Source organism: Amblyomma americanum, chromosome 5, assembly GCF_052857255.1.
Source record: "Amblyomma americanum isolate KBUSLIRL-KWMA chromosome 5, ASM5285725v1, whole genome shotgun sequence".
NCBI classification, from domain to species: Eukaryota; Metazoa; Arthropoda; class Arachnida; order Ixodida; family Ixodidae; genus Amblyomma; species Amblyomma americanum.
Genome location: NC_135501.1, coordinates 26,155,150 through 26,168,052, shown reverse-complemented (window position 1 = coordinate 26,168,052; position 12,903 = coordinate 26,155,150). Strand labels below are relative to the sequence as shown.

General features: G+C 49.7%; 1 protein-coding gene across 3 annotated transcripts in view; it reads left to right on the top strand.

The window, feature by feature from the left end:
* LOC144132342 (beta-mannosidase-like) overlaps positions 1-12,903 on the top strand; it is a 306,383-nt gene that overhangs the window by 207,420 nt on the left and 86,060 nt on the right. For all 3 annotated transcript variants that reach the window (XM_077664668.1, XM_077664669.1, XM_077664667.1), the window contains exon 12: positions 837-1,015. In XM_077664668.1, coding sequence (XP_077520794.1) covers positions 837-1,015 — 179 coding nt within the window. The remainder of the gene's footprint in view (positions 1-836; positions 1,016-12,903) is intronic.

Below are 12,903 nucleotides of genomic sequence, written 5' to 3'. Positions count from 1 at the left end.
TTATATTCCTTAGAATGATTTGGATTTATTGTTTGACAAAATGATGATAGATTATGTTCTTATAATTTATTTTTCTATGTAAATCGGGCGTTATCAAAGGTTTGCGGACTTTTGTTGCTTAGCATAAGAAGCCCAGTTTTTTATATGCTTTAAACTGCTGTCTTCGTCTCTAAATCGCACTCCTATCGCATTCCCATCTGTAAATTACTGCTCTGTCATTAGTATAATTTAATATTCTGTGATCAGCCTAGAAATTTATGCCAATAGGGGCTTGTCAGCACACATGCCTGTTGACATTTTAAGGCGATAGTATTAGAAGCCTAATCGGGAAGAACTGTGCCGTCGGAGGGGTAAATTCGCTGATTGGCTGAAGGCAAGTGGCGTCTCCAGACATCGGCAATCTCACTCGCGACAGGGAAGTGACACCACTAGATGGAAGCATTACCACTGGCTGGTGAGAAGTGACGTCACTTCATGAAAAGACATCAACAGCTGCTAAACAGCTTTGCACCACTGCAAAGAGATAATGGAAATATAAGTATCCCGTCATTTTTTTAACGTTTGCAGATTTTTATTTTAAAACAAAGGACGTCGGTGTGGTGTGTGTTCATGGATTCTGCACTAATACAGGCATTATTTACGTAATGGGTCTAGATTAAAACACGGATAATTACCAGAACTGGAACAATGCGCATGCTATATTTAAGTCGCTGTTATCAGTTCATCTGTTGTTTGGCTGTATCTTTGTAAATGCGTGCTATTTTTATTGAAGATTTTCGAAGCGAATGGAACATCAGAATAGCAGAAGGCTGGTGATGGCTCGTACCCATTCGCAGGCCGTCGGCTGGGCCTCACGAGGAGGACTACCGGAAGCTGTACATTAGGACCGTCATGCCGGTAATCTGGGCACTAGACACGTCACGTCCGGTGCTATCATCGAGCCCGAGCAACGGCCGAATGACGCCTAAACCGAGATGGATATCTGACAGCCCAAACAACGAAAGGTTCGGCGATGGTGAGATCCCAGGCTCATGCTCTGCACTGATAGTTGTTCTCTGACGGAGATTGGACGTCTAAACGGCATTGCTGCGCATTACTTGTTTATTCTCCTACCACCGAAATAGCGGCTTGCGTACGGTTGAGCCGCAAGGTTTACATCTCGCCTGAAATTATTGCCCCGTTGACTCAAGTGTGCTAGCCTCTCTCATGGCCCATACCGTGAGGTATGCCATCAGAGCCAAGTGAAGTGAACCATCTGGTTGCTATCACAAAAAATCCTGTCAGAAACTGGATAATTAGCGGCTCTGCATTGACGTCACCAGCCGTACTAAGAGCGCGGAGTACGCACGGCCGATGAAAAGCCGTTTCTTGTTAAAATATCGCGTTAGGGTCCTCATTAAATGCACTCATCGTGGTAAAATATTCCTAACTGAAGATTCCGAATGAAAACAGAAGATGAATGAAATTACCGGCAGTGTCTTCTGAAGTCCTGTTAGGCATGAGTGATACGATAGTGATGCGGACTGGTTCATTCTGTTAATGTCAACGTACGTGCGCAGTATAAGCCTACGAGGTTTTGTTTCTTTTTGTTAGCTAGTGTCAGTTCCAGTTGGCACTAACGTGACGACCCTTTCTCCTAGTCATGACCTGGTTCCCATTCCGCTACGCCTACACAGCGCGATTGAGCTCCCTATTCGTCCCTATCGGTGGCAGTGAGAAACCAAGACATGTTAGGCGGGTCCCTTTAGTTCTCGCTGCTTTTAATGAGGAACAACACGTATGCTCACCCCGAGAAAGTCATACTACTTAGGGAAATAGCTTGCATTTTTGATCGACGAAGTCTACGAGGCCACTGGACATCGCTCCATACAGGCGCCACGTTACATTGTCACGAACTGGGACATTTGAGTGTAGGAGATTGGGCTGTCCGACTGATCAAGTAACCTTGCAGTGACTCAGCGGCGGTTTCCCTAGCAAGAAAAACTTCCTGACTCACAGCAATCAGCAGCTGTGTTTCCTTTTTCAAGGGATCCACTTCATCACCCTAAGCGACAATGGCCACCCGTTTGCCCTTGTTTACATTCTCTTCTATATTTACACACCTCGCATGTCGTTTGCTAAGCCTGCAGAGATTGCGGCACGTCCACCAAAATTTGGCACCCACGCTTAGTCTGGAAGGACTAATGCACGAGGTCTAACTGGCTCATTGAATATGTGAGAAGTTTCACATTGAGCGTGACGTTGGGCTAACCTAGCATAACAGCCCACGCAGAAATGAAATAAATATTGCCGCGACTGGGTTTCGAACCCGCTGTGGCGCGAACAGACCAGCTTCGCTGGCAACTGCACGAGAGCACTTTGCTATCGCCGCAGCCGATCTCGTCTCGTGGCTCGTACTCTGTCATACTCTCGCGCGGTGCATTGCACATCATCGTCTTCGTCTTCATCTTCTTCGAACAGTTATTGTCACCAGACCGGCCGAAGTCTCAGAAAAGCAAAACCATAAGCCAATCAAGCTAAACACACTTTCCCATGTCTACCAGGTTTAACTGTGTTAAATTCTTGCCACACTGTCTTGTCACATCTCAATTTGTTTTCCTTAAAGACCCCGAGTTGGGTGTTACATAAGGGGTGGGTGCAGGCTTTGACTGCACTCATAAACGTTGATGGGCTAGTTATGACAGCGGTATGGTGGGGAAGGACGTTCCAGTCAGTTGCTACTCGACGAAAAAAAAAATAGTTGGTAAAGACTTAAGTACGGGGAAGTGGACGCAGAACTTGAAAAGGGTGATTGATCCGATGGGATCTGCGTGGTGAGGGTGCGCAGATGTAGGCATACTCTCTGAGGGGTGACTAAAATAACTTGAGCAACATACAAGGCTAGCGGAGCCCGGCGAGCGGAAGGATGATATACACAAACCTGATTCCAATTTTAGTGATGATATAATAACGTCATATGAGTACGATGAGTTTCATGGTTTACGGCGATTTAGCGTCCCAAAGTGACTAAGGCTATGAGAGATGCCGTAGTGAAGGGCTCCGTAAATTTCGATCACCTTGGGTTCTTGAACGTGCGCTGACATCGCACAGTACACGAGTCTCTAGAATTAGTGCTATGAGTGAATGAATCTTGTGGCTCTGTTTTGCAAAGCTTCCAGGGCATTTGTTAAATATGCTTGATGAGGGTTCCATATGATGGATGCATATTCCAGTTCAGTTCTGATGAGCGAAATGTAGTCTCACATGTGGATGGACATTCCGCAGGTGACGTTTTAAGAAGAAAAGTGTTTTTTTAGCCCACGGTATCCGGTTAGTCACGTGCACACGCTACGATACGTCATTAGAAATGGTGGTAGCTAAGCATTTGTATGACTGGACGAGGTCAATAGGGCAGTTAAATTGGTGTACTGCAAGATAAAATGATTTCCACGGTGGTAAAAAGTCATATGCTTTAATTTGTTAGGGTTAAGCATCATCAGCCACTTCAAACACGAGTCTTCACATCATTTAGGTCTGCCTGTAAGGATTCTTAGTCAGAAGGATTAGTGACTGATCGATGAATAACGCAGTCATCCAGCAAACAAGCCGATATGACAAGATAATTGCTGGGGCAAGTCTTTAATGTAAATGAGAAATAACAAAGGACAGAGCCCCTCGGGACGCCGCCTGAGGTGACTGGGAGCGGGTGGGAGGGTTGGCTAATAATGAAGAGAGAGTGATGCGTGATGAATTCTTTAATCCAGGTGATGATGGTTGGATGTAGGTTAAACTGAGGGAAGATTAAGAAGCAAGCGTTAATAAGGTAATTTGTCGAATGCCTTCGCGAAGTCTAGGAATGAGGCATCAGATTGGAGAGTAATATCAAGGTTGGCATGAATAACCAAAAATTATAGCTAGTTGAGTTTCGCAGGAAAACCCTTGCGGAATACATGCTGTGACGGATGGAAGAAGTTATTGAAACTTAGCAATTGCATGATTTGGCTGTAAATGACATGTTTTTTAAATTTGCAGGGTACACATGTTCATGAAATGCGGCGATAATTAAGTAGTACCTGTTTTGTGGACGGGAACGACCTTCCCCACTTTCTAGTGGTCTGGTATGGTTCCTTCAGAGAGGGACTGTGAAAACAGTGAACAAAAATACGAGAACAAACTAGTTTAGTGTTCTTCAAAAATTGTGAGTTGATATCATCTATGCCGGTGGTGGATGAATTAATATGTTGTAATTATGCACAAAATTTCACTACTGCTGAACGTTACGGCTTCCATTGTTGTAGTAATAACAGTTGGTAATGGAGAACAGGGCACTTCAGATTCTTCAGTGAAAACGGATGAAAAAGCAGCGTTAAATGCGTTTGCCCATTCGATGTCGGTCATTGTAACACCAGCATTGTTAGTGAGAGTGACAGTGCGCGATTCCTTTGGGTTTATCACTCTCCAGAGCTTCTTGGGATTATCGACTACCAAATTTGGCATATCTGCTTCTTAGCAGAAGCGCTTAGCATTTTCAATCGCGGACAAGTATGCATGTCCTGCGTCGGGGTTTCTTGCCACGAGCTTGAAATTCATTGTCGCTTAGCTGTAAGAAATGTACGTTTTTTTCGAGCACTTCTAGTGCTTTTGTAAAAGATGGCTTCTGATTACGCTTCCTAAAACTGCTTCTTGGGATATATTCCCTGGTTACTTCGGCTATTTTATGTATGAAAAGTGTCCAGTTTTCTTTTATACTCCTGGCATAAAAGGCCGTTTCAAATGCGGAGAAGTGATTTAATTGCTGATTGCTTCGTAATTGCCTTTGTTGTAGAGCCGAAGAGTTCTTCGAGATGTTTCGTTTAATACAGGTGTGAAGTCGAAAGTGGCATGAATTTTTTAAGGTCGCTCATTTCCTGGAGATATATAAGGGGTTGTGAGCTGATTAGCGGTCAGTATGAGGTCCAGAGTGTTAGCTGCTTCTCCTTTGACGCGTGTGGTTCAGGCACCAGTTCGGTCAAATTTAAATTAAGACAATTATTAACGAATTCCCTTGGCTCTTCCTGGCTGGTCATGGACTGCGGCTGATCACTCCAGTCGATATTGGCGTAGTTGAAATTCCCGAAAAGGAGGATCTGTGACTTAGGGTGTTTTGCATGGAAAGTCGGGACTACGGCGAGTGGCTTATAACAAACACCAATTAAGTTTGTCAGTGGTGCAGCACGGCACACGAGGAATAAAATTTCCAACTGCGATGCTACATTGATCACGGAAAACGATAATTTGTCGTTGATGGCAATTATAACTCTTCCTCCGAGAGCATATTTGCGATAGGCGTGGCAAAGACAAAAATTTTCTAATTCAAACCGAAGCTTCGAGTCATTTATGTCGTTGTTCAACCATGTTACGGTTAATACAAGTAAATGGCTGTCTGACGGTGATATAAGATTTGATACAGTATCAGTTTTGGCAGGAGGCTGCGAATGTTCGTAATGATTACCGACAGGGAAAGGTTGACACGAGGTGTACGTGGGGAATAATGCGATCGCCGGCGGGGATGAGTTGATTGTTTAGGTATTAAAGCGACAGCTTTACAAGCCTAGTCGAGTGGAGTTTCGCCGTGGGCTGCAGTTTGACCTTCATTTGACCGCAGCTGCGCTGTGGCCTTGGCAGCGCCGCCGCTACCGGCTTGACGCATGCGCTCTCCGCAGCGGTGTCGATGCCTGACCACGTGACCCGCCGGGCGACGGCCCAAAAAGAGTGCTGGCCTAGTCGGTGCGAGCTTGGCCATGCATGAGAGCGAAGCCGAGCCGTCTTTGAGCTTTTCGCGGGAGCGGGAGCCTTTGCATAACCGCCCCGCTCCCCACCCGGACAAATGGACACCTTCGTTTGAGCTACGTGACGGTAGTGACAGTTCTGCGCTGCGTGCGTTTGCATTGACAACGTTGCGGCATAAATACGGCACTGAAGGTATAGGCCGCCGGCATTCATTGTGTTCATTGGCGTTCGCGTTTACAACGTTCTAGACTTCCATGATTTGGAGGAAAGCTAGGGCGCGTAACTGACTCCCTGAGTCAGTGGACGCCTCAATCGCGCTTCGAGGTACGTGGTGGTGGTGAGAAAGCGGTGGTGGGCTGCATGCTTAGCGCTGACAACGTTGTGGCAGACACGCGGCACTGCAGCAACATGCCGCAGCGTTCATTGGGTGGCCAAGCTCTAGCGATCAACCATTAATTTAACTGCAATCTGCCAGGGTGGCAACACACTCAACGTCACAGACGCCAAGCAGCATCTACTTGCCCGATACACTGCGGCATTCGCTCTTCAACATCCTCATCAGTAGTAAACAACTGTTTTTTTATTTGAAAAAGACTGTCATGGCCAGCGACTTGCATGGCCATGACCAGTGAATTAGACAACTGTGTTGTTGACAGCCAGCGAGCCTCCAGAGTGCCGTGAACGGTCATTGCTCACTTAAAGTTGGCACGCTGACTGTTGTCGCTCACGATGAGGCCTTCAAATTGGGACTGAGGATACAGTTGTGCTGAGCCGTTGTTGCAGGAAACGGATCGTTCGTGGCTGCTTCAATGATAGTGCCTGCGTAAGCCACGCCGTGCAAGGGCGTACGCTCCCTCGCGATCGACTAGGGAGCGCAAAAGTTGGCCGGGAGCATGACGCAGATGACGAAGGATGACAACACCTACATAGCAAAGACGAGTGGATTAGACAACTGACCTTTAACTATCACCTATGTTGGTCAGTGATGTTTAATTAGGTAGCAATTGCTGGCCGTCTGCAGAATGCTCATGCTCGTTCTTTTCAACTGCGGGGAGGAAACCTCGGCGTATTTTCAGAATATTCTTTCCTCTTTTCTTGGCGTTGTTCAACAGCGAAGCTCCATTTCGGCACCTGCTAGTACCACGTGCTCGTACGAAGTGAGAACGCCTCCTCTGGGCAGTGCCATTTTTCCCTCCTCCCTAAACGTGGTACGCATCCTTGAAACGCTCAATTTCGCGCCGATGGCAACAAAAAGGTGTTTCTGTGATGCAAACTCTCTTGGCCCAGCATGTTACCAACGAGCTCGTGCGCTAAAATTCTCGACATTCAGCTAAGTATCGAGCTGCACCAGGAATCTGGTGCTCACGACCGCGGACATAATCAAGGAGTGCTCAGAGAAAGCAGGGGTTAGTGCAGCTAGGCAGGGTACTCTCAACCTCTCCCAATGGACGAAAGATCTCATTACGAATTGCCAGGGCATGAATGTCGCGAATACCTTAGATAGCAAACAATTGGCAGAACTAGCCATGCTGTTTAATTCGCTCACTACGGGAAAATGAAATGAAATATTGCCGCCAGTCTTTGTAGTGTTTCTTTGTTCATTCTTCAAGCTGCCGGCACGCTGCTTTATCGCTTTATTTACAAGACGCGACCACATTTATCTCGATTGACCGCATCCAGGCGGACCTTATTCTACGTTGTTCCAAAATGTTGTAACTTTGCACGCCGTATCTCAAACATTCGCTATCAGCTTTAAATTGAGCAATGCAGAGAGCGGCGGGCATTCTTTTCGACGACGGCCGAGCGCGCTTGTTGCTACGCCGCCGCCGAGTCATGCTGTTCGTTGTGGGCTCCAGTCAGCCTAATAGTTTCGTTTCGAAACCCTTGTAGCTCTCTTACTTCACGCCGGACTGCTGCCCCTACTGCGTGACATCTGGTGGAGGTGCCGGGGTAGCCGTCCATGTACCAGACACCCCTTTCAACTGACGACGCCAACCCTCTGCGTTTCGCACTGGAGGACGAGCCACCAGTTCACAGAGCCAGCCAACTTCTCCAAGGGTAGCAACTTGAGTTCGGGACGCTGCCGCTCCTCACCAGACAGAGAAAAGACGCTGCTACGAGCATCACAAGTTCGTCAAAGATGTCGACCCCATCATACTGCAGCAAGCGCGGGTGCCTCCAGCTTTCAATGGATCTGGAAGCGAAGAGCCAGAATAATGGTTTGACAATTTGAGCTCGTGGCATCATTCAACAATTGGGATGATGAGGCGAAAACTGGACACGTATTTTTCTCACTGGAGGGCTCAGCAGGTACATGGTACGAAAACCACGAGTTGCCCCTAAAGACATGGGAGCTATTGAAGAAGGAACTTTTGAAAATATTCACCAGTGTCGTGAGGAAAGAAAGAGCTGAACGACTCCTAGAGTTTAAGATCCAGCTTCAGAACGAGCCCATGCACGGTTACGTCGAAGAAATGAAGAGCCTCTTTCGCCGCGCCGAACCTGAGATGACCGAAAAACAAATCTTTGCCAGCCTCGTCCGCCAGCCGCAGGAAACCGTTGAGGAATTAATTCAAGAAGCCAGCACGATCGAGAAGACCATCGACGTCGGCAGTCAGCACTACAACCGCCCTGCTTATGTCTATGCAGTTCGTCCGGACACGACGACCACCACCAGCGATAACTTGCGGGAAGTTCTACACGAAATCGTTCGCGAGACGCTAACACTACTGCTGGCAACTTCCCTTCAGCCTCAACCAGCCACACTCATGAATGTGGTGCGAGAAGAAAACGAACAGGCTCATTGCACCGCTACTTCGACGGCCACACAACCCCAGGCCATGATTCATACTACCGTGGTGCGCAGCTAAAGGCGTCGTTTCACTCAGTGCCAGGAGCCGTATACACCGCCCCACAGATCTCAGTCGCCCGCCCGCCCCAACTAAGTTTCAAGCTCACCCAAGAAAAGCCGACCTCTGAAGTATCCCTGGCCAGCGTCGTCCGCTCTACTTCCATTCTGGCGAACCGGCAACATACCTCGACATGGCCCCTAATAAAATAATGGGCTTGCATAGCTTCTCAATTGATGCCCCAAGACCCCGTCCAGGCCAAAGACAGCGGGATATCCACGAGTATCTGCGTCGAGAGAAGTACGTGTCATTGTAGCGACCCGCGCGGCCAGCAGTGGTGAAATGGCGAAAACGACGAAGTGCCCCAGCACGCGCTGAATGGAACGCTCGGGACATTGGCAAGGGACGCTGCCGCCACCGCTCCGCTGCTGTCTCCTCTCCGGCAGCCCTCAATAAATGTGGCCGCGGTTTGCCTTCCTTGGTGACCTCCACATTGTGGTGACCCGTCGAGCCGCACGTTCTCCCTCACCTGCGTTCCTGGATAGTCGGCTTGCAGGACCCAGCCTTCGACCCGCCGCTTCGGGCTTTCCGGCCTCAAGGCGTCGGCGGGTGGTTCGCTCAGCTCGAGTCTGCGCTGTACCTGAACGACATCACCGTCCAGCCTTTCAAATACGCAGTCCTCTGCGATATCTTCCCGCCCGACCTGCTGCGCCGACTCGCCTGCCCTGCGTTGAGCTGCCGGCCATATGACGAGCTGCGCGCGACCATCTTAGCGGACTTCGGCACCTCCTACGTCCCGCTGCCGCTCTACGACGCTGCAGACCCGTTTTCGCCGCCCCCAGATTCTGGCCCAGCACGAACCTCACTTTCGTCCACGCAGCCTTCTTCAGAACCCTGCCCGCCTCGGAATCCCCTGGCCGCCCCCCCCCCCCCCTATCTCCGGGACTCCTTCCCAGCATCTCCCGCCCAGCCGCCCCTCTCCACAACACACCAGGTAGCCTCAGCAAGAGATTCCTGAGGAAGCAAGAGCTTCCAGTGCCTCCTGAAGGCAAGGGACGCACTGCAGCAGCAGCCATGTCGCTGCTTTCAGTATTACCGTCTGCCTCGTCACCACAGCCAACAGCTCAACAGGCCTCTGCAGCGACGTTGATGCCGCAGTCAGCTGAAGCAGACGAGCTCTTGGCAAAACCCAATTCCAATCTATCCGTCTTTCACCATCACCGTGCACGCCACGCTTTGCGTCACCGAGCCGCAGCTACGCAGCGGTTCTTTGCAGAAGGTCCCTCAACCCCTGCAGGAAAAACTGAAGAAAGCACCTTTGGAGGTAAGCTCCTCCACCGACCACGCCGCATGAAGACGCTACACACGCTATATCGACGCCGCACACAATGACTACCTTGATCACGACGCGAATCGCCTTCAAAATGACACCGTCACCCAGAAAAACTTCGAACACAACAAGCCATACCCACGATTCACATATGCGACGAAGCCGTGGCTCGAGGCAGAGGACGATGTGCAACGCAAGAGCTAGGACATATGACTTTGAAGTGACTATCGACGGTGGGAAAGTGACCACTCTAGTCGACACAGGCGCCGTATATTCGGTGGTGAATAGAGCATTCGCCACGCAATTGACGGTAGCCATGACCGCCTGGGACGGGTGACCAATTCGCACCGCCTCATTACGCCATCGGGGCGATGCACAGAGCAAGTGACCGTCAAGGGGCATACCTAACCTGCGACCTTCCGTGAGGTGCACTAAAGATCCTCGGAGGATTTGTGAACGCGGTGCGTCGTACAGCCGAGCGCGGCGCGTGCCAGCCCAGCGTTGCGCGTGTGCGCTTGCGAAGGGTGTGTGCGAGGCGACGGCGACCAAGAGCAGGGCGAGCACTAGAAGCGAAGAACTGACGTGTCAGAAAACCGAGGTGTAAAGGAAGACAGCGCAGCGGAGTTCGCGTCGTTGAAGCGTGGAGGTGCCAGCCGTCGGACGTTGGGCCCGTGCTGCCATGGACCTCCCTTGGATCACCTACGAAAGCCTCCGGCGTTTCTTGCAAGCGTGGACGTGGCAGCCGATGGACTCAAGATCCGTGTTGCCTAACGAGACTCTTGGTTAGCCTGCTTTAAGCCTCTGGCGTTTCGGGCCGCCGTCGACGAGATCTGGCTACGCTTCTCCTGCTGCTGCCAAGTTCCTCGGGCTGTTGACGAGAGACAACCAGCGTCTCCCTGTGTTCTTCTCCGCTCCTAATACCACCCGCCTCTCTTTCGCCGCTTCCGTCGACGCGATGCCTGCAACCCGTCGCAGTCCATCCACCCGCGTTCCATCCTGTCTGCAAGGCATCCCCGCTTCACCTAGGACGCTCAGTACCTGGTAACTCTTTCCTTTATTCTGTAGTGTTGTACGCGTATTGAGTGCTTTTTTTTCTTCTTTTCGCTTCCGTTTCTTATTGGCCCCTTTCTTTTAAATTATAAATATGGCTTCGTTTTGTTTTGTTTGATCTCTTTGTCTCTTTGTTGTTTCGTTCGGACCTGCACGCGATAGCGTTCAACTTCAGAAAGTCAGGGACGCGTTATCGATTCGCGACACCTTCATAGTATGTTTCCGCGACGTGATAATCGGCATCGATTTCTTTAATGAGTATCAGGCGATCATTGATCGGCGTTCCAAGCTCATCACGCTCTCGACGGACGAAGGCATCCCCTCAATGGCGACCATAGAGCAGTATGTTCTCGTGAGTGTCCTGTATGAACAAATGAGTGCCCCGCCTAGATCAAGCGTTGTGGTAACCTTAGGGGCCACGGATGCCAAGAACAAGGAAGCTCTAATAGACGGCAACAAGACTTTGCTTTTAGAGAGCGGAATCGGCACCGCAAGAGGCATTGCACATCTCCGCATTGGGCCAGCCGAACTGCTGCTGACGAACTTCAGCGTAGAATACGGGCATGTTAACAAAGGAATTAAATAATAAAAATGATTGGTTTTGGGGGAAAGCAAATGGCGCAGTCTAGGTCTCATATATCGTTAGACACCTAAAGCGTGCCGTAAGGGCAGGGATAAAGGAGGGAGTGAAAGAAGAAAGGAGGAAAGAGATGTTGTAGTGGAGGGCTCCGGAATAATTTCGACCACCTGCGGATCTTTAACGTGCACTGACATCGCACAGCACACGGGCGCCGATTGCTTTCCTCGACGAAGTATCTGACGTTCATGATGCCTTCGCTCTCTGCGATCAAATGCCAGTGGATTCACGTAAGAGAGATCGCAAGCACGTTTTCGACATAAACCCAGCCCTGCTCCGCAACAGGCAAGGCCAGATGCGCAATCTGCTTCGAAGCTATAGTATACTGCCAGTGCCCTTCGTCGTCGTCGAAGGTGTGAGAAACGCCGCTTAACAAGCACCGCATTAGAAGCGACCAGCCGACCTCTCCACCAGAGGCTTGTTTCGCCGCAAGAAAAAGAAGCACTGCGGGACTAAGTGGAAGAAATGCTTCGCTACGACGTCATCCAGCCTTCAGAGAGCCCGTGGGTGGCACCGGTTTTTCTAGTCAGAAAAGAAGACGGCGCACGTCTACACCCTTTCCTGTATGGGACACACACTGGACCGGCTCTGCAACACCAAGTATTTCTTATTGATGGACCTCAAGAGCGGCTACTGGCAAATTGAGTTCGATGAAAGATATCACGAGAAGACCGCATTCATCACTCCGGATGGCCTCTTCGATTTCAAGGCGATGCCATTTGGTCTGTTTTTCGCACCAGCGACGTTTCAGCGAGGAATGGATACAGTGCTGGCACGCCTCAATTGTCACATCTTTCTAGTATATTTAGATGACGTCGTTGTCTTCGCCTCGTACTTTGAAGACCTTCTAGAAAGGCTTCGAGCAGTACTAGAGGCAAAAAAGTCCGCCATCCTAACCTTCAAAGCAGAGAAGTGTCGCTTTGCCTACGAAGAGCTGCTGTTTCTAGGGCACATCGTTAGCAAGCAGGGAGTACGCCCAGATCCGCAGAAATCAGCTGCTATTGAACAGTTTCCGCCACCGGCCGATAAGAAAGTATTGCGGGGATTCCTCGAACATATTCGCGCGTTAGCGATAATTTGTCAAGAAATTTTCGCGCAGCGCCGAACCTCTGACCCAACTGACAAAGGCACACCACAGGAAAAAATATAATTCCGTACCTGCATACAATTTCTCACAATCTGAAGCCCATTGGAAAGCTGATGGATTTCTCAGTTGTTTTCCGCCCCTTGGAAGTTGGGCAGCCAGTTTAGGGCAAAGAAATGTGTTCGTCACGTGTCGATTCAACGCA